Source organism: Felis catus, chromosome B2 (genome assembly GCF_018350175.1).
Source record: "Felis catus isolate Fca126 chromosome B2, F.catus_Fca126_mat1.0, whole genome shotgun sequence".
Lineage (NCBI taxonomy): Eukaryota > Metazoa > Chordata > Mammalia > Carnivora > Felidae > Felis > Felis catus.
The window spans coordinates 35,281,364-35,303,499 of NC_058372.1; the positions used below are offsets into that span (position 1 = coordinate 35,281,364).

Consider the following 22,136-nt stretch of genomic DNA (forward strand, 5'->3'; position numbering starts at 1 on the left):
GGAAGGTGGTGGCCCGGATTTGGACCCAGTCACCCTGACTTCAGAGCCCACACTCTCAACAGTTCCGCCACAAGTGTAAAATGCACCGGGACATTGACACTGAAGCGTAAATAGGTTTCTCGGCCGCCGAAAGATCCGGGCTGGAACCTCAGGGTTTAGCAACCCCCAGAGTTAGAAAGCAAACTCTCTTCAAGTGAAATCTTGGGCTCCTGTCTACCGTATTACACGGAACTAACAAAGCGTCTCTGGCTGAGCAGAGGAAGGGGAGGCAGGAGCCAGGCACAAATTCACATCAAACCCTGAAGTTCGAAAAGCCCACTCTGACAGAGGCCTGGCCAGATGGGAGGACTCAGAAGACCACCTCACACCTCCGCTCCACCACTCTCTGGCTGAGTCACTGGGTGAAACGGGGACCCCTCTGTGCCTCTGCCCCCTCATCTGGGGTGTGCTGAGGGCCAAGGGGGATAATGGGGTGCTGCTGATGTAGAAACCGCACAGGCCACAAGAATGTCATTCGACCTCCTACTGAGGGAGCAGCAGGACAGGGGGCAGACCCTCCACCCAGCTTTGTCTGACAGGATTGCATAATAATATTTACAAGTATTGAGCACAGCCAGGGACTGTGATGAGCGATTCAGTCATTACGTCCACACCACAGCCCAACGAGCAGGCATCAGGATCCCATTTACTGATGGAAAAAACTAAAGCTCAGAGACTTTCAGGGAAGTGACAGAATCAGGATTTTAAGGGACACTGTGACAGTACCTTGCTGTGCCAAAGCAGGTTCTAGAGCCCTAACCCTGAGACAGTGAGCAGTGCCCATGACCCATCTAGTCCCCAAAGGCGGGTTTTCGTCCCAGACTGCCGGCTCCCGCTGATGGCAAGTGAGGGCCCTGAAAATTCAGCTGTGTGGCAAGAGCAAAGGCCATTAAATGTTGCCCACGGGACCCGAGGCTCAAGAGGGACCTTTCTTTGCAGAGGCAGACTCCTCTCTGCAAAAATGAGTCCAGGGGCACCTGGGTGACTCATTCAGTTAAGTGTCCAACTTTGGCTCAGGTCATGATCTCATGGTTCGTGAGTTCGAGCCCCACATTGGGCTCTCTGCTGTCAGTGCAGAGCCTGCTTTGGATCCTCTGTCTCCCTCTCTCTCTGCCCCTCCCTTGCTCGCACTAAAAAATAAATAAAAACATTAAGACAAAACAAAAACAAAGCAAAAAATGGGAGAGTCCAGAAAGCCAACCCCATGCTTGCCTTGGAGTCCAGCTCCTAGAGAGGCTTGTCTCCTGCTTTAGGGCTTAGCAGTAATAATGACCATTCATTACTTTAAATCTTCTGATAAAGGTCTATGTCATGTGACTGGGACCAGGTCCTACGCTGGTCATCAGACATCCCAAATTGGGCTCACAGCGTGGTGGCAAAGGGTCATTTCATTTCACATTTAAACTCTTGACCATCGGACAAACTGGATCCCCACTGCCCTTGCCCACTCCTGTCTCATCCCTGTACTCCCCAAGACTGAAAACTGTCTTCCTGTTTCTGTCCTTTCCCCCACAATCTGCTCTGCACACAGTGGCCAGAGCTGTCTTTCTGAAACATAAATGGGGCTGCATCACTATCCTGCTCAAAACCCTCAAAGAGCTTCCCCTCACACTCAGAGCAGTGTCTGAACTCCTACATGGCCTATAAAGCCCTATAGGACTTGCCCCTGTAGACCTCTGCAACCATACCGCCCACTGTCTTCATTGTTCACAGCACTCAAACTATACTGGCCTTCTTTTTGTCCTTTGAGTGCAGTGAGTTTGTTCCTACCCCAGGGCCTTTGCACCTGCTGTACCCCCTACCTAGAACACCCCCTCCCAGACTTATGCATGGCGACACTTAGCACTCGATTCAAGTCACCAGTAAGGACTCCCTTGGCCCCCTAACAAAAGCAGTCCCCTCCTCCCTGGTCACTCTCTCATTATGCTGTTTTATCTTTTTCACGGCACTTATCAATCAATACCTGAAATTGTCCAGTTTCTTTGCTGATTACACTAAGCCTCTCCAGAGTAAAGACTCTGCCTGTCTTCTTCTCCACCATGTGCCTGGACCAGTGTGTGGCATATAGTAGGTGCTCAATCAATAAATGGTTGTTCACTGACTGCTGACTCTTTGGAAACCGATCAGACCTTGTACTCCCAACAGGGTTCCCAATGGGGCACTGCCCTCCCTTCCTCAGTTCATCTCTCACCTCTCTCTAACACAGCCTGGGCCACAGCCAGACCGAGGCTAGTTCACAAACACACGGGACATGCCCACCACCAGGTTTTGCTAAAGGCAAACCCCCTTCCTGGAATGCTCTTTCTTCTTCCCACTATCTTTCAAGTCCCAGGTCTGGTGCCACCTCCGCCTAGAAGCCTTCCCAGCCCTCCTGGATCTCTCCCTGCTGTGAAGCACTGAGAACTCACGTCCAAACTACTTGGGTGGATCCTGGCCTAGTTGTGGTCTGGAACTTGGGGCCTCTGAGAGGATCTGCTCCAATGCTCCCATCGAGATGAAGAACACAAGGCTTTTAAGTCCTTCCACGTCTGTCTGGTCTCCCCAGCTCCGTAAACGGTCTCTGAGGGCAGGAACCTCACAGCTACTGCTTTGCGCTCTGGATGGTATCACAGTCCCTTACTCAAGTTATTTCCCTTCTCTTGGCCTCCCCACTGCTATCTATAGAATGGGTTACCTGAGATAAAGCACCTAAACTGCCTGGTACGTTGCCTGACACCCAGAGCCCATCAGTGATACTCTAACAAGAGCTACCTTTGACCAAGGGCCCATGTGACTCCTCCAGCTTATTTTATGTTCTCTCTAATCCTTAGATAATCCAACGAGGAAATTGTCCATCTCACAGTTAAGAAAACTGAGGCCCAAAGAGACTAAGCGTCTAGTACAAGGCCACACAGCTCTAAGTACCAAGGTCCTGACACAAACCCAGGAACTGCCCATGACACCATCTTCCTCTGTGGTTCTGCAGGGAGAGAGCCCTGGTTTCCTAGCCACGTCACCTGGGCTAAGTTCTGTCACCTCTTTGAAGTCTGGAGATAATCTGTACCTGCCTGCAGAGTCATTACCAGGATTAAGGACAAGTATAAGATGGGATGCTGGGCACACGCCAGGCACTTCTTAAAGGAGGCCTGCTGTTACATAGCAGATTTTCCATACATCTTGGCTGATTCTTTGAGTACTTTAAACGATCAGAGTTGTTGGGGTGCAATCTTGGCTGCTGGGATAGGGGTGCCGGGGGAGCTCAGAGAGAGCCAAAGGTGGACCAGAGTTGCATCAAGGCATGCATGGGCGTGGCTGGAGGATTTCCTTTGGAGGAACAGCAGGAGGGTGGGAAGTATGCCAGACTGGGGGTGGGGGTGGGTGGGGAGGGTGCTCTGAATGTCTGGATGCAAGAGGAGGGACGGAAGAAAGCGGGTAACATGCCGTGAGGTAGGGTGGGAAAAGCTTGCAGTCAAACAGTATGTTATTTAAAATTATTATTATTTTTGGTGAGAGAGTGCTCCCCAAGCAGGGGAGGGGAGAGGGAGAAGGAGAGAGACTTATTAAACAGGCTCTGCGCCCAGCCCAGAGCCCAACGTGGGGCTGGATCTCACGACCACGAGATTATGACCTGAGCCAAAACCAAGAGTTGGACGCTTAACTGGCTGAGCCACCCAGGCGCTCCTAAATTTTTTTTTTAAGTTTTTAAATTAATGTATTTATTTTGAGAGAGAGAGAGAGAGAGAGAGAGAGAAAGCGAGCAGAGGAGGGACAGAGACAGGTGGACAGAGGATCCCAAGCAGGCTCTGTGCTGACAGCAGAGAGCCCGATGCGGGGCTCGAACTCACGAACCACGAGATCATGGCCTGAGCCAAAGCCAGATGCTTAACTGACTGAGCCACCCAGGTGCCCGTGAAATTATTTTTTTGAGTGCGTTTCATCCATCCCAGGAGTGGAGGTTACATTTGAGAACCCTAACTAGGAGGCCTCACCTCAGATACAGGATCTCCCAGGCACCAGAGGAGCCTATTAACAAAGGGAAGTTGGCAGTGATTTTTCAGAGCCAACGGGAAGGTGTGGAGAGACACATGAATGGTTTGCAGTGCCGCACAAGCGCTCATAAGCGCTTGTAGGAACACGGCCGGGACCTCACGCCTTGGGGGTGGGCCTGGGCTTCTGACACCCTCCGGGCTCTCCTGCCAGCGGAGGTGGCCCGACCCTCACCAGTGCTGGAGCGTCGTCTCTCCGCCTGCCTCCAGTGAACCTTTCAGGCAAAAGCAGGTCCTGGAACCTCACTGAGCTTATAAGGACAAGCAGGTGAACAGGGGGCCGCATGCTAATATTAGATTAGAGTCTCACGTAACCATTAGACTACATGAAATTGCCAACTTTTTTTTTTTTTCTTTTCAGATTTTCAAACTGCAAATCCATATGGTTCCCCTTAGCATGCTGGTGCATGTGGCAGAAATCAGCCCGAGTCCTGCTTTCATGGTTGCGTAGGCTCCGGTGTCGAGGTTGTGTGGAAGCAGAGCTGTGCCTGCACCCACCTCTGACTGTGGGAGGCTGCTGGCACCTGCCCCAAAGGCCTGACAGCTGTGGACAGATATCCGGGGTTAGGTGGCTTCACAGCACATTTGAATCCCAACCCTGCACCGATTAACAGAGTGGCCTTGCACGAGCCACTTCGACTTTTCCAGCCTCAGTTTCCCATCAGGGACGTGGGCTGATAGGATCTCCTCACGGGTGGTTGCAGCATTAGAGGTGAGCCAGCAGAGCTCACGGCAGGGGCTCCCTCAGTGGCAGTTCCTCTCTTACAGCCATTTTTTAGGGTAGTCCGAGTGGGAGAGGCTCTAACTCCAGGCTAAGAGTTGATGATGCTTTGGGGCACCCGGGTGGCTCAGTCGGTGGCATCCGACTCTTGATTTCGGCTCAGGTCATGATCTCACAGTTTGTGAGTTCAAGCCCCGCATCGGGCTCTGTGCTGACAGTGCAGAGACTGCTTGGGATTCTCTCTCTCTCTCTCTCTCTCTCTCTCTCTCTCTCTCTCCCCTCTCTCCCTGCCCCTCCCTGGCACTCTCTCTCTCTCTCTCTCTCAAAATAAATACATAAACTTAAAAAAACCACTATGTTAAAAAAAAAAAAGGTTGATGTTTTGTTTCAGAGGCTTGGGAAACAGGTGAATTCCTGAACTGTGATTTTAAGAGCCATTGGAACCAGGAAAAAAAGCCCCTTTCTGTTCAGAAGGAGCTAAAGGGGAGAGAAAAAGTGCTGGCTGTCAGGGGTGAGCAAGGGGATGACCTTCAAGGCCAGAGCCAGAGAAGATGATGGGGCTGTGCAAGGGGGCAGGAGCCAGACAGGCCACCTCTTAGAGAATCAGGGTTTTGTGGGCAGACTAAGAGGAGACACCCCCGGACAAACACCAAGGGAACAAAGGCATCAGCGGGGCAGAGAGTTGCCAGTGTAGGATGCTGCAATGCTGTCTGGGCTCGACACCATGATGAAGGCACCCCTGGGTCCACCCTTTCCTGGAAGAGCCCCTCCTGATGAAGGACCCTTCCCATACAAGGTTGAGATGTTTCCCTATAAGCCCTTCTCTTCCTGGAAGCCCTCACTCCTTGGAGCCAACTGGGTCCTGGGGTTCTAGGCTGAGGAGGGGACTTAGCCCACAGGGTCTCCAAATATAGCTGTTTCCACTATGACAGAGCGCCTGGGCGCTCAAGTTGGGCAATGGCACACTGCAGTTGATATTTCGAGGCATCTGCACAAGTGTGATGTTAGCTGGTCCTTCGAAGAAAGACTCCTGGCCCCATTTGACAGATGAGTAAGCTGAGGCTAAGAAGATAAAGATCTCGCCCAGGTCACATAGTCAGAAATCTCAGAGCGGAGATGGGAATGCAGGGTCCCAGACATCAAGTTCAGAGCCTCGTCTGACTAGGCACTGGAATGTTATTCACGAAGCACTTAGAAAACACATCTAGAAACACGGGATGGATTATAACCAGATTATGCAGATCCTTGGTGGCTGAACAGCCTACCTCAAAAAGCAACTAGAGAAACGAGGTCAATCTGGGAAAAGGTCTCCAGGGGAGGACCACAACGCTCTATCCCGTTCAACCCCGTATCGTTCGTGTGGACAGCAATGGCAGCCAACCCAGGACCTTGATCTTGACCAAATCAAGATGCTGAATGCACGATCGTAATTCAACATGATCTTCACAGCCATACAACAGACTGAACCTATCAAATGACAAATCTACTGAATAAATGAAGATAAATGTAAACTCTCACCCTGAGGTTCAAAAATTCAATCGCGAAGTCTGAGCTGGGGGAATCCTGTCTGGAGAGCAGTTCGTGTGAAAAAGACACAGAAGCCCCACACTCAAGATGAAATCAGTCAGAAACACCGGCCAGAAAGGCCGGTGAAATACTAGACGGCACGACAGATGTACGACCCTCAGAAACAGACACAGAATCAGGGACGTGAGGCAGGAGCATGACCGTCTAGTTCAAGCCCCAGTGAGGAGGGAGCACACCCATGATGCTCTGGACGAGATAAGTTAAGTGGGTGCAGCAGGACACCCACTCTGGGAAGAACACTGATGAATGGACACGTGTTCCAGGGAGTGTGGCCAGACTGGAAAAGGGACACGAGACAGTGATAGAAAGAGGAAGTATGGATAGAAATGGTCACATTCTAAATCTGCCCAAAATATTGAGCTGTCCTCAAATATTGAGAGAAAGAGCACGTGGAAGAGAAAATCAACTTATTCTGTGCACCTAAGGAGGGTCGAATTTGGGCTGAGTGGAATTCTGCCCTTTATATATAACTATTACAGTTTTTACAACGTCATGTTCTAGAAGTTACTTTCGCATTTAACCTCTGTGCTTCAGTTTCCTCCTCTGTGAAATGGGCCAATAATAATAACAGTAATAATACCTTCTGCATGGGGTTGTTGTGAGGATTTAGTTGCTAAATACTTAGAACCGTGCCCCGTGCAGCACTGTTATAGATGTGTTTGCTGTTAGCATTCTTATTGCTGTTACTGTCATTATTGCTAAACCTTCCTGAATCAAAAATGAGCTTCTAGGGGCGCCTGGGTGGCTCAGTCCGTTGAGCGACCGACTTCGGCTCAGGTCATGATCTCACGGTTTGTGAGTTTGAGCCCCATGTCGGGGGTCTGTGCTGACAGCTTGGAGCCTGGAGCCTGCTTTGGATTCTGTGTCTCTCTCTCTCTCTCTCTGCCCCTCCCCCACTCATGCTCTGTCTCTCTCTGTCTCAGAAATAAACATTAAAAAAAAAATTAAGAGGGGCGCCTGGGTGGCTCATTCAGTTGAGCATCTGACTTCAGCTCAGGTCATGATCTCACGGTTTGTGGGTTCGAGCCCCACGTCGGGCTCTGTGCTGACCGCTCAGAGCCTGGAGCCTGCTTCGGATTCTGTGTCTCCCTCTCTCTCTGTCCCTCCCCCGCTAGTGTTCTGTCTCTCTCTGTCTCTCAAAACTGAATAAAAAACATTAAGAAAAATAAAAAAATAAGACAATTAAGAGGGGCGCCTGGGTGGCTCAGTCGGTTAAGCATCCGACTTCGGCTCAGGTCATGATCTCACGGTCCGTGAGTTCGAGCCCTGCGTCGGGCTCTGTGCTGACAGCTCAGAGCCTGGAGCCTGCTTCGGATTCTGTGTCTCCCTCTCTCTCTGCCCCTCCCCCGTTCATGCTCTGTCTCTCTCTGTCTGAAAAATAAATAAACGTTAAAAAAAAAATTAAGAAAATGAGCCTCTCTGGTTGTAGACAGAGTTGTCTCGTGCCCCTTTATGTCCTCAGCAATCTACCCTGGCACACAGTAGGTATCCACACATGCTTGTTGACATTTAGAGATGAACTGTCATTCCCAGCCGGTGTGAAATGTTCCAGGAACTGAGGTTGCTCAAAAATAGCGCTCTGGCAGGGATGTGTGGGTGTGGCCGCCAGAGCTCATGCCCCACAGGCGGTGTGGTTCGATCAGCGGGACACCCTAAGACTCTATAATACCATCTCCTCCTCTCCAAGGGGCCCGTGGCCAGGACAGCTGCCTGGCAAGTGAGGGGCAGGGGTCACCTGCTCACACACGTTTTAAATGGGGAACTAAGAGGCGCTCCCTATGACGTCCCTCCTCCCGGTGAGAATGTTTCTGGGACCCTTCCTACCTGGTCATCCTGCCTTCCCTGGGACAGCCAGAAGGCCCTGGCAAACTCTGATGCGAGTAGTATTCAATTTCCTCAGCTAAAATTACATCTGGAGTCAATTTTCATAAAATGCATTGACAGATTTAGGTTCTGGAAGATGGAGCTTTCTCAGAAGGCATTAAAATGACCCAAACGGTTAGAATCAGCTGCAACCCGGCAGCCAGGGGCTGAGCACAGCTTTCCTCCTTCCGCAGCCTTGTGGGAACCCGGGGTCTGGACCCTGCCTGGAGAGACTGCTGTGCGTGCGCTTGACTCCTCCCGGTCACTGGATGATTACCTCTCGGCCAAGGTTCCACTAACAGACGTTTCGCAGTGAACCAACAGGTGGGCATCGGTTCCTGTTTATGAACAAAAGCAGTCTGCCATCCCCGGGGGCAGCTCCAGAGATGGATCTGGATGTTTCTTTAAACTTCCCATTCCTGATACTTTCCTCTGTGGGTCACAGAGAGAATTAGGCAAAGAAACAGTGCCTCAATATGTCTGAGTATGTCTCCCCTTCTCCAGCAATAGCTTGAAGCCTGTGTCCTAGGGGTACCCAGCTGGCTGAACTCTGCCGCCATCACCCCTGAAGGCTGGGTATGGCGTTGATTGTCCACGGGGCAGCCTCCTTGATCTCTAGGGACCCTCCTGCTCTGACATTCTGACCCCGTGACCCCAGCTGTCCCCAGCCTGACCGCCATGAGCTCCCTGAGTTGCCTCTTGCTGTACTTTGCCAGCCTCGCTCATCTGCTCGCTGTCCATTCTGGACTGTCTCCCTTTGCCCCTCTGGATCCACTCTCTTGGCCACCCTGCTCTGTGCCCGGGAGGCAGACCTGTGTGGACTGCGCCAACAGTCCCCCACCCTAGGTCTTCCAGTGGGGTGATACCGGGGGCCGGGGCGGGGAGGCACTGGCAGGAGAGCAGAGGGTGGAAAGACAGTGAGGTTGCCCGGGGCCCCCGCTCCTCCTAGGAAGTCCCCCTGGGGTTCTGCGTCCCCTTACCTCCTCAGGCCTTTAGTAGTAACAGCTTTCTGCTGTTGCCAGCCTCATGATTCGTCACCCCTCACTGGTTTCCCTAAACCCTGAGGACTCCTTTATAAACAGCCCCTTATTAGCTCCTCCAGCTGCCCAGGACCTGGACTGACCTGCTCATTCCGGCCTCCCGCTGTGCCTTCCCTTCTACCCACTTTGCTGCTGGGCCCTTGTGCCGTGTCCCCCAGCTTCCGTGAAACCCTGCTCCTCCAGGTGGGTGCTCCCACCGCACTGGGGCCTAGCGCCCTGCCTCCACCACCTGAGGCCAGGCCTGCCCCTCTCTATAGAATGAGGGGGTGGAGCAGATGATCTGGAAGTTCCTTCTGACCCATGTTCTCCTCTGCTCTACGGCATGCACCCCTTAGCCCGATGGCTTGTGCTTAGTCACACTGGATTTGTAAGAGTCCGATGAGCTAGCAAAGTGCTTTAGCTAGGGGAATCTGGGTGGCTCAGCCTGTTGGGCGTCCGACTTCGGCTCAGGTCATGATCTCGCGGTTCGTGGGTTCGAGCCCCACATCAGGCTCTGTGCTGACAGCTCAGCGCTTGGAGTCCGCTTCTGATTCTGTGTCTCCCTCGCTCTCTGCCCCTCCCCCGCTCGCACTCTCTCAAAAATAAACAAACGTTTAAAAAAATTTTTTTAAATAAATAAATAAATGAGGGGCGCCTGGGTGGCGCAGTTGGTTAAGCGTCCGACTTCAGCCAGGTCACGATCTCGCAGTCCATGAGTTCGAGCCCCGCGTCAGGCTCTGGGCTGATGGCTCGGAGCCTGGAGCCTGTTTCCGATTCTGTGTCTCCCTCTCTCTCTGCACCTCCCCCGTTCATGCTATGTCTCTCTCTGTCCCAAAAATAAATAAACGTTGAAAAAAAAAATTTTTTTTTAAATAAATAAATGAAAGTCCAATGAGCCATCAAAGTGCTTTTGCTAGGGGCGCCTGGGTGGCTCAGTCAGCTGAGCATCCAACTTCCGCCCAGGTCATGATCTCGCAGTTCATGAGTTTGAGCCCTGCATCAGGCTCTGTGCTATCAGCACGGAGCCCACTTTGGATCTTCTGTCCATCTCTCTCTCTCTGCCCCTTCCCCATTTGTGCTGTCTCTCTCAAAAAATAAATAAATCTTTAAAAAAAAAAAAAAAAAAGTGCTGTAGCTAAACATGGTGTCCTGGCTGTAACTCTCTCTCTCCTCTGAACTCCCACTTTATTCCCACTGATACTTTTTTCTGTCACCGTTTCCTCTGTTAGGATTATTCACACATGTGAATCTCCCCTTCCAGGCTGCAAACTCCATAGTTCCAGCTTTTGGTGAGGCTCTATTTTTTTGACTATCTCCCTCTTTCCCCACTGCACCTGATAGGTTGCCTGGGACACATAACTGCTTACCGTTGCAAATATTAACCGACGGGGGAGGGACCGGGTGGCCCTGAACGCCCTGGATGATGCCATACAAGGGTATTTACTGAGCAATGACTGCCCACCAGGCACATTACATCCCCATCTTGTTTCACCCGCTTTCACCACAGGCTTACCAGGTAGGTGTTATCCCCATATTACAGATGTAGAAACTGAGGCACAGAAAGGGTAAGCAACTTGCTCCAGATCCCGCCTCCAGAAAGGGCTGGAGCCAGAAACAAAGCACAGGGGTACCTGACACCAAGGCCTCCCACCTTTCCTCTGCTCCACCTGAGGGTGAGGGGATAACGATACAAGGTGGACAGTCAGGGACCCTGACCCAAACGGAGACAAGTCTCAATTACTGAATGTAATTAATCGCTAGCAGAGCAGTGCCCTTAGGAAGAGGCCCGTCCAGACTTTTCCTGAATGAATCACTACGACATTAACACATTGCTGCTCTCTGTGAAGCTCGGCCAAAAGGTCTCAAAAGTAATTAGTTCACTTAAGTAGGCTAAACGTTCCCCCAGCAATCTGGTTTACACTGTAATTGGCTTAGGGTCTCAGAGAGGGCGAAAAAGGTAAAGTTTAGCCCAGCCCCTGTGGAAATACTTCCCACACATTTTATGGATAAAATTCACCCCCTTCGGCCACTTGCTCCTGCCCCACACGGGGGCAGGGGTAGGAAGCAGGGCAGGTGACGCTCTGGCCAACCCGACAAGGAAGGAGGTTTGTTAATCAAGTCTGAGTTACTGAGGCTTTTACTGGCTATTCTCATGCTGGCCCTGTCATCCAGGAGGGACTCCCCAGGTTCTTGGCAGAGCTTGGAAGGCAGACTAAAGAGTTGGGACTTGATTCAAAGCAGAGAAGAGTCACTGAAGGTTTCCAAGCAAGGGCATCACCTAACTGAATGATCACATTGGTCAGAAACCAAGGGAAGGCTGGTGTAGATGAGACATGGCGCCAGTTGCTACGTCCATGTCTTAGGCCACCGCGCAAGATCTTTCTTTCTTATTGGGCCTAGATTCCCTCTGTCTCCCCCTCAGACTGGGGCTCCCTGAGGGCAGGGCTGTGTCTCCCCCCTCAGACTGGGGCTCCCTGAGGGCAGGGCTGTCTCCCCCTCAGACTGGCACACAGAGGGCGGGAACTTTTCCCTCCACCATGTTTCTTCTTGCCATAGCAGGGACAAAACTCCATGCTCTTCAAGCCTTGCTATCCTTCCCAGGGGCTCAGATGCTGCGCTCCCAAACACGTCAGGTGGGATGCCTCCAGAGTTAGACAAACAGACACATAATGAGGGCCGGGCGATGTTTCCAGGGTGGGCAAGGGGCCACCTACCTCCCGCCACTGCTTGTTCTCCATCCCTTGAGTATACATGACACATACTGTGGGGAAAGGAGAAAAAGAGGGTTAAGACCCCAGGCCAAGAGGAAGGTGGGGGCCCCAGATGGGGACAGCTCTGGAGGGGGAGGCATCTCAGGAGACTCTGACCTGGGTCGCACCGTTTACGTCTGGAGCCGGGGTGGGGGCGGTCAGCTTGGAGAAGGGGCCTGGAACATAAGCATGTCCGGGAGAGGCACCCTTTTGGAGGAGGTTAGGCCAGAACGTGATGGAGGGCACATGGAGGACTGAGTCGCAGAGACGGGAGAGGACATCTGCATCCTTTCAGACCCCAAGGCAGTCTCATGAGGCCTTGTCCCATCACCAGCCCCACCTCACTGATGGGCACACGGCGGCTCAGAGGCGGCCAATGACCTGTCTGAGATCATACAGTTGACTGGCATTGCTCAGGGCTAGCTCCCTGGACTGCAAAATCAGCGCTCATCCCCGCCCCTCCCCGCCCCAGACCACAGCCAGTTGGGGCTCTAAAATGTACCGGTCTCCCTGGGACCAAGAACTCCTGGCCTCAGACACCCCGATCCCTGCCAACCCCCTTGGCCGTGTTGAATCTTCACCAGTTCCTGCAGGCTGGGAAGGGTCAGACTCTCCAGTTCTCCTCCAGACAGTATCAGTAAAACACTAAACAGCCTGGATGCACCCGGAGTGGTGCCTGGCACATAGCACGCAGGAAGGGCTCCAGGGTCGGCCGCCGCAATCGGTCGGAATGTCGTTGCTGTTGTTGTTACTGTTATTATGGTCAGAGCAGGACTTACGTGGGTCGGACTTGGAAAACATGTCTTTGTCCAAAAGGTTCCTGAAAGAGCGGGGAGAGAAGAAGAGTTAGCACAGCCAGAGAGGAGGCTCTCAGGGGATTCAGGCCGATGTGAGACGCAGAGGCTGCCTCGGGCCCACTGCAGGCAAAACCCGAAGAGAAGACGGCTCCTTCAGGACAAGATCATTAGGTGCTCATTAAAACCGGCATAGGGCGGGCGGGCCCTGGAGGTCCCTCAGCTCAGCTTCCTAAGGAGCGGGGCTCCCCGCCTCCCACCCCAACCAGCCACACACACTCTGGGCACCCTGGATCCCGCAGGACCTCACTCTTGAGCCAAACCTCACTCTGCCCAATGTCTTAGCCTGTTCCAGAAATTCTCCTGTAACCTACCTCAAATAAATAAATAAAGTAAAATCCAGCAAACAAAACTTAGCCACCTTGTCTCCCACTCTCTGAGGGCTCTAGTTACAGCCATTTTATTCAACCCTCTCATCTATGCCGATAGATTAATGACACTTGGAGCCATGGGATACAGACTCATTTGAACAGGGTCCCCGGAAGCTAACACATGGCCCTGATAATCAGACTTGAAGGCACTACAGCAGGATGATGGACACATCTGGGGACCGAGAGGTCCTGAACGGGTGGCGAGCCCCTCCTGCCCCGCTTCCGTGCTATCACACGCTCTTGAACCCCAGTGATGGATGCTAAGTGTCCTGTAAATTCGCTCCCAATTCACACGGCTGCCCCGCGAGGTCAGTACCGGGTAGGCATCATCCCATCGGACAGATGCAGAAGGGGAGGCACAGAAGGATCAGGCAAGGGTATGTCCTGAACATCTGTGTCCCTCATTCTCTAGTGACCTGCTGCTGTCGGGAAGCAACACAGCCCACTGGAAACTCAGTTTCTGGCTGGGACGTGACTCGGCTTCTCTGAGCCTCTGTTTCCTCACCTGTACAATGGAGACAATAGAACCAGTCCTGAAGATGGCTGATGCCTTACCCTATCTCCTCAGCCCTTCTAGCTCCTGTACACACCCACGGTTTCCTCCGGCATCTGCTTCTCTCCCAAGGGCCTTCTCTGGCAAGGAGCTGCAAATTACCAGGAAGTGTATGCTCCCCAGGTCAGCCCTCAACCAATGATGGGCAGGACTTGGGGGTAAATACCCAGTTCTTCATTGCTCTCCCCACCCCCCAATGCCAGGCAGATCCCAGGCGTGCTCCCAAGTCTCCAGTGGGACCGAGTCCCAGAAGCCCAGTGGGCGACCTCCTCATCGTGTAAGGGCCCCCACCCCCACCCCTGGAAGACTTCTGTGAGCCCTCCTGCCTCTGCAAGCTACTGTTCCTTCCTACACTACCCTAAAGTAAGCCTGCCCGGGGCGCCTGGGTGGCTCAGTCGGTTGAACGTCCGACTTCAGCTCAGGTCATGATCTCGTGATTCCTGAGTTCAAGCCCCACATCGGGCTCGTTGCTGTCAGCACAGAGCCTGCCTCAGATCTTCTGTCCCCCTCTCGCCACCCCTCCCCCACTTGCGCCGTCTCGACGATAAATAAAACATTATAAAATAAATAAAGTAAACTCTGGCCTTGCCAGCCATCTTAGCCTTGTCCCACCTCCCTTCCAGATGTCCCCAGGGGTCTTCTCACCCTGTCCCTCCACTCCTTCCATGAACTCCTTTCTCAGAAAGGAGAAACAATAGACACCGGTCCATGTGGCTTCCTGACCCCCAACTCCAACTGTCAGAATATGGAGCACTCTGGGTCATCTGTTCCGTCTTCTCCTAGGAGGGGAGAATGAAACCCAAGGAGCGGCAGGGAATAGGCAGTGGTAGAGCCAGAAAGATCTAGAAGAAGGCCTTACCCTGGGTCACTGTCACCAAAGCCATCAGGAGTGGCAGTCTATCTGGGCAACTTGACCCCACAGTCAATGCCAAAGGTGGGAGGTGGGAGGTGGGAGCCAAAGACCAGCTGATGAATGGACAGATGCAGTGGCAACCAGGTGCCAGCACATGGCACCCCTGCTGCTGGGGAGGCCCCAGATCACGCTCATGAATCCTCAAGACTCCCAGAGATGCCCTTGAGAGAGGGATCCCCAGATCCCCACCCTCTGTTCCAGCCTTCATTCAGGGCCTCTTCCCTAAAGGCCGCTGCAAACACCCACCCACACCCACACCCCCTCTGCTGGTCTCCACCACTCCTGCACCAGATCTGCTCGGGGACAGCTGTCACTTTGGACATCATCTGATAAACCTCCCAGCCCACCGCAGGAGCACCAGATGAAATGATGAAAGGCAGCCCTGAAGGGGGCAGGGGGAGTACAGGTAAGATATCACTTTTAAGTACATGCATCCACACCAACGTGGGCTGACCACCTCCTCCTGCAGTGTGCTAGGTTTGGGGGCAGAAGGGTCTATCTTGATTTCAGCAAAGGGCAAAATGCCTTCACACCAAAGATGAGACTCTACAGTGGGCAGAACATGAGGCGTGGTGAGGAGTAATAAAGAGGGTTGTGGGGGGGGGGCAGGACTTTATTAAAGAGAGTGCTGGAATTTATCTTTGAATTCCATAATGAAATTCTATAATTGCACAAAACCTTAGAATGCTCAAGCTAGAAGGGACCTGAGGTCACCTTTTCCAATTCCTTTATAAATCAGGAATATGAGACTCTGAGAAAGGACATCTCATTTCTCTAAGGTCTGGGTCTCCTCCAAGCGTGGGTCTGGAACTCAGGTTTTGTCACATCTAGGCTAGTGAGATGCTGGATTTCAGCGTGTGTGTGTGTGTGTGTGTGCATGCGTGTGTGACAGACAGAGACGGAGAGACAGAGAGAGACAAAAAGATACAGAGAGATAGAGACAGAAAAGGAAGGACACAGAGACAGAGACAGAGGTGGCTCTGCCCATGTTCCCACCTAGACTGAGAAACAGAACCAGTCATGTAGCTTCAGTGGCTCCCTGCCCTGTAACCTCTGGACTCTCACGGAGCCCTGGGGCTTGGGTTAGCCTGACCCGGACACCCGAGGATGACAAAAACCCTTGTCCAATTCCTATCTGTCCTTGATTTTGCCTTCCCTGAACAGGCACTGACCAACAACCATCTCCTCTCCCCTCCCCAGAGCTCTCTTGGGCCTGTAGTGTGCAGCCCCTGACTTGTAGGGCCCCAGATACTCAGCACACCCTGGGCTGCAAAATGAGGGACACTGGCTGGGTGCTCCTCCATGCTAGGGACCCCACCTCTGCTGCAGGCCAGCCCAGCATGTGACTCAGAGCAGGGTGCTGGCAAATCTGGATGAAGGAAGACCAAGAGGAATGGCCATATGGGTAAGAGTCTTGTCTCCCCACCCGCATGGCGTCTGCTCAGTCAGGACCGGCCCCTAGACTCTCTTTTAGCTGTCCGGCCTAGTGGTTAACTGCGTGGGCGGCAGGCAGACAAGCGGGGTTCACATTCCAGCTCTGGACAAGTTTCTTGCCTTCCTTGTGTCTCAATGTCCCCACTTATAAAGGAGGGCTAAACTGGTCCCTCCCTCAGGACTGCTCTGGAGCACCTGGGCCTAGTGAGGCTGCTCAGAGGCTCAGTCATCATTGGCTCAGGGCTGAACAGAGCGGCCACTCTCCTGGCGGCTGTTCAGGTTCATTTGGTGAAAAAGAGAGACACAGGATGGGCGACACGAGCCACCTCCGCCCTCACCTGACCAAGGAAGCCCACCCCCAACACATATACTCCCAGCACCCCATTGTATGTGTTGAATCTCCTACTGGCCAACAGCAGCCCCACTCATCCCAGCCTCAGGCCCCTCCTTGGCCTCCCCACCTTGGCCTCCCCACCTTCCCTCCCACTCAGCTTAAGGCCCCTCTGCCCCTTTGCCTAAGTCCCTGCACCCTACGCCCCTCTCTGATCCCTTACATCATCCACAATTGCCCCTATCTGTGCCTGACCCCAAGGGCCTGTCCTAACAGAAGCCTCAGGGCCCGCTGAGCCGACTCTCGTGGCCTTGAGATGGTGGCTTCCCCACACGAGCCATGAGCCTCTCACTTCCCGGGACTCACCCCTGCCCCCTCTTGTAAAAAGGCAGATTCTTGGGCCCTAGGCCCAGAGCCCGGTTTCTGCTGGTCTGGATGGGCTCCTGGAAGTCATGTTTCAACTATCTTCCCCACCACACCAACCCACACCCACACACCATGCTTCTGATGGCAGCAGTCCAAACACTGCATGTTGGGACACTGGGGTCTTTAGGGCCTCAGCTTCCCCCACCGCAACCATGTACACAGACACAGCGCTTGAAAGCTGTCACGTGACCCTCACCCCGCGACACCGAGGACTCGCAGGCTGAGGGACAGTGACTGACTTGCCCACAGACACAGCCGGTGAGAAGCAGGGTGGAAGGAGACCAGGTCTGGCCTGAAGCAGGGCCCCGACCACAGGGCTCGGCCACACCAGACCATAAGTGCTTTTTCTCCACCTTCCGTCTCGGGAGAGCTCAAAGAGAAATTCTTTCCAACAGGCAAAAGGTGTTTTTTCCCCAAAACAGCATAAAACCCTTCAGCTGCCCGCACAGCAGCCTGGAGCTTAGCTTCTTTTGTTCCTGAAGTCAAGGCTGGGGAAGGAGCCCAGGGCCCCTTTCCTCCCTCCTCTCCCCCAAGGAATCGTTTTCGATTCGGTGGCAGCCAGAAAAAACAACTATGCACTGAGTGGTGAGGTCAGAAGTCTCCAAAGCCCCAGCAAAGGGAGAGAGCACTGAAAGGGCAGAAATAGGACCTCTTACCTGGTGCCAAAGGCGGGAGCCTGAGGGTACCACCCTCCCATCTGTGAGACTTCAAACAGTAGGGAGTATAGGCTGGGACTCTCCAGTCAGAGAGAGGAGGAGATATAGCCCTGTCCTCAGGGATACCCAGTCTGAGGGGGGAGACACAGCCCTGCCTTCAGGGAGCCTCAATCTGAGGGGGGAAGACACAGTCCTGCCTTCGGGGAGCTCCAATCTGAGGGGGGAGACACAGCCCTGCCTTTGGGGAGCCCCAGTCTGAGGGGGGAGACCTAGTCCTGCCCTCAGAGCGCCCCAGGCTAAGGAGGGGAAATACAACCCTGCCCTCAGGAGGTCCCAGTCTGAGGGGAGGGAGACACAGCCTTGTTCTCAGGAACCCCAGTCTGATGGGGAGACATAGCCTTGCCTTAGGGAGTCCAAGTCTGAGGGGAGACACAGCCCTGCCCTCAGGGAGCCCCAGTCTGAGGCCAAGATACATTTGCTCTTGAGCTGAGTTGCTGGGTAAACTGACCATCACACATCCCTGGTGGTCTCTAAGCGAAGCCCCAAAATGCTGTATAGATGCTCTGAGCAATGACTCCAGCTACGGCATAGTGGGAAACACATTAAGAGCACTCACCCTCAGCTTTTCCTGGGCCAGGAGTCCCCACGGACCCCCTGAAACTGGAAGGAAAACATGCCATATTGGTACATTTGGATGCATTCTTTTTGGAGAGCTGTCATCAGATTCCCAAAGAGGTTCCTGAGGCTAAAAGAGTCACAAAGACCTGGTTCATCTTTTCCCCAGCAACTCGCCCTAAGCATCCTTCCAACGTCTGGCAAGAGGTGGGGAGCACAGAGAGCAGACGTGGAGCTTCACTGCTCAGTCCAAAACTCAGTTCTGCCCTTTGCTAGGTGGATGACCTCACTTAACCTCCCTGTGCCTCAGTATCCCCATCTGTAAAGTGGGGATAATAAGAGTCCCTCTCTCCTTGGGATTTCCTGAGAATTAACAGAGCTCATAGATGCAAAACAGAAGAGTGTCTAACGTTGTAGTAAGCTGCAGTTCGGTGCCTGGAATTCAATGGGTGCTCGCTAAAGGCCTGTGGAGAATGAAGTAGGATCTCTAAGGACGCCTCATGCTCTGCCCCCCTAAACGGGCTGCAGCAGGACTTTGAGCCCCCGCATGCTCACCACTGCCCAATACGGCTGCACGGCCTTCCTTACGGAGAGCGGACTGGGGACACGTGAGCCACCATCGGGGAGAAACAGGAATCTCGAGAAGATCCACAGAGATCCCTGGCCCCGAAGAGCCTCCCAGCAACACCCCATTTCTCTGCGGAGCAGTTCGACCCCAAACATCTGGCCCACACCCCAGGCAGGCGAAGAGGGTGGGAGCCGGCAGACATTAATCACAGAGACAGTCTGCTCCGAGTGCTTAACCTGTGACACCCTATTCACCCTACGTATCAAATGCCAGGAAGCGGACGTGGCCTCTTTCTAGAGGCCAGGGTGCTGGGGACGAGAGAGGTGCCCAGTGTCACCCAACTCGCCAGGGAACACGCTGAGCTTGAAGTCTGATGCCCAAACCCAGCTACAGGTGCCACGGGGAGTGTCTGCATTTCCAAACCCAGGGCCACCCCAAACCCCATCCTGGCCAGCAGTGCCCCCTCCCCTTCTCACTCTCCCCTGTGTCCTGCCCTGGCTCTCAGCAGGGCTGCTTCCAAAGGAATGGCTGGAGAGAACTGGAGGGCTTTCTGTCTCCTCCTGCCCTGCTCTCCGTCCACACACGCAGAAGGAATCCAAGAAAAGAAGAGGAGGGAGCTGGGGAAGAAAGGGACGCTGGCACCCAGCCCTTGGCACTTGCCCATCTCCCCCTTTGAGATCCCGCTCCTCACCCGCGTGCACTGTTTCCCTGCCAAGCCACCTCGCCAAGGTCTAAAAAGCAATTTGCACACGGCTTAAAGAGCTCTCCTTCCTGGGGCTATTTGCGTTATTATTATGACTATTATAATTGTCCCTGCAATAACTGTCCCTCCCATGCTGTGTGGCCAAAGGAAGAGTGCCTGAGTTCTGGCCTCAGAGGCATCCACGCTGGACAAGCTACTGACCCTCAGTTTCCTCATCTGCGTATGGGGTCACATACCTGCCTTCTGCAGTTGTGAAACCAATAGCTTAAAATAGGAAGGCAGGAAGCACGTTGACTCCTCGCTCCCTTATGCCCCCTCCGGTCCTATTCATCGTCTTAAGGTTTCTACTTCAAAAACACACTCCAAACCCCACACCACCATCAGCATTGTCTCTCGCTCGCTCGCTCGCTCGCTCGCTCGCTCGGATGTGGCAGTAGCTTCCTGCCTAGCAGTGTGCTTCAGTCCCTGCCCCCGTCGTCACAGCAACCAGAGAAAAGTTTTTTTAGAAAATGTATCGGATCACATTACTCCCGGTTAACCGGTTAACCACCCGACCCCCCCAGGTGCTATTAAAATACCCAACCCCTTCACGCTGGTCACAAGGCCATGACCCACATCCCCCATTTCCCCTCTAAGCTCGGCTTTCTTCCCTCCCCATCTCCCACACCGCTCCAGCTACACTGGCCTCTCTGCAGTTTTGAGAGCATACCAAGGTCTCTTCTGCCATCGGGCCTTTGCACTTGCCGTTCTCCCCCTCTGAATCACCTTCCCTCCGGTCCCTCCCCCAGTTGGCTTCCTCATCCTTTGGCTCTCAGCTCGATGTCACCCGCTCATCCCGTCTGTAGTGTCCCCAACAACCACAGACTTATTTGCAGAACACCTATCTCTATCAGACATTACTGGCTTAATAAAAAAATGTATATATTTGTTATAATCCCCCTCCCCGCCCCCCCACACACAGATCACTGTGAGTTCAACAAGAGAGTTTGTCTATCTTGTTCACCACTATATCCTCAGCACTTCAAACTCAAGACTCGAGGTACCTGGGTGGCTCAGTCGGTTAAGTGTCGGACTCATGGTTTTGGGTCAGGTCGTGATCTCACGGTTTGTGGACAAGAGCCCTGCATCGGGCTCTGTGCTGACAGCATGGAGCTTGCTTGGGATTCTTTCTCTCCCCCCTCTCTCTGCCCCTCCCCCGGCCTCTCTCTCTCTCTCTCTCTCTCAAAATAAAATAAATAAAAACTATTCAGACTCAATAGCAAATGAGGATCAGTACCAATTGTTGAACAAATGAATGTTTCAGTAGTGTTCAGTTATTGGTACCTATTACCATTATTAATTTTATTTAGTACATCCCAGTTTATACGGGACTTCACAACTATAATCTCGTTTGTCTCTATAACAATCTCATAGAACGTGGACAGGACCAATATTTCTCCCCATTTAACAGATGGAAAGACTGAGGCTAGAGATCTTAACTGAGCCAGCTGAGATTGTGGAGAGGGTGAGCCAGGAACCGCATTGACTTTCAGTGTCCTGCCCAGGATTCTTCAAGATCCAAAGGCATCAAGCTCTCCTTTTGGGACCTGCAGGCACTATGCTGGGCCACCAGAAGTGAGCACTATTAGAGGACAGAGCCATCTTGCAATGTTTTGCCCAGGAATGTTTGCCAACTTATCGCACTAAGTTTTCAGGGTTTTGATACCAAACTCCAAGTACCCCCAGGGAGCTCAGGTAACATATGGATCACTTGGAAAGCCTCCTGTAGCAGAGGTCATGGCTGTCCACCCAGCAAGCATTCCTCACTGTCTTCCTGCTAACAGAATCCACAATGGTTGAGGTATCTGATAGAAATACCCGGAATCCTAGAAGGCAGATCCTTATCCCTTGTTGCTATCGACTGAATTGTGTACCTCCTAAAATGTATATATTGAAACACTAATCCTCAATGTGATGGTATTTGGAGATTGGCCTTCGGATGGTAATTAGGGTTATGGGGGTGGGGCCCTCGTGATGGGATTAGTGTCCTTATGAGAAAAGATACCAGAGAGCTTGCTCTACTCTTTCTCTGCCACGTGAGAACACAGTGAGAAGGTGGCCATCTGAAGTCAGGAAGAGAGTCCTCCCCAGAACCCAACTATGCTGATCTCAGACTAACATCCTCAATGGTGGGAAATAAATTTCTGTTGTTTAAACCACCCAGTCTATAGTATTTGGTTATGGCAGCCCATGCTAACTAATGTGCTAGTCCTCTAGAGGAGGACGTGAGACCTAGCTTTAGCCACTGAAATAGAAGGGGAAGTCTGGTGAGATTTGGGGAAGGATTGTGCTTTTTAGATAAAAGAACTTGTGAAACAGAGGCCTTTGGCCCCATGCCTTGCTTCCTATCTTTGGATGTGGTTGTGATGCCTGGAACAGGTGCAGCCATTTTGTAACAAGGAGGCCCACCATTTGGATGGCAGCAGAGTAGAAAGATAGCTGGGTTCTTGGTAGCAAAGTGAGCTGACAAACCTGCACTGAGATAACCTACCTCCAGACACACTGTGATCTGACAAAAATATATATATATTTGGGGTTTGAGCCACTACCAGATTTTCTGTTATCTATAGCTGAAACATTCCTAGCTGAACCTGACTCTTCTGTGCCCCAAAGCTTTCCAGCCTTATTCCCCTTACCTCCTCCCACCCTCTCTTCCCAATGGTAAGTCA

At 52.7% G+C, this 22,136-nt stretch overlaps 1 protein-coding gene across 3 annotated transcripts in view; it reads right to left on the bottom strand.

Moving 5' to 3' along the window:
• The window catches only part of CPNE5 (copine 5), a 95,482-nt gene that overhangs the window by 67,346 nt on the left and 6,000 nt on the right, over positions 1–22,136 (bottom strand). For 2 of the 3 annotated variants that reach the window (XM_023253926.2, XM_023253925.2), the window contains exons 2-3: positions 12,784–12,824; positions 11,969–12,015 (exon numbers count right to left, since the gene is read on the bottom strand). In XM_023253926.2, the coding sequence (XP_023109694.1) occupies positions 11,969–12,015; positions 12,784–12,824 (88 nt within the window). Of the gene's footprint in view, positions 1–11,968; positions 12,016–12,121; positions 12,365–12,783; positions 12,825–22,136 lie in introns of those variants that run through there. The other variant, XM_045057460.1, reaches the window with a different exon arrangement.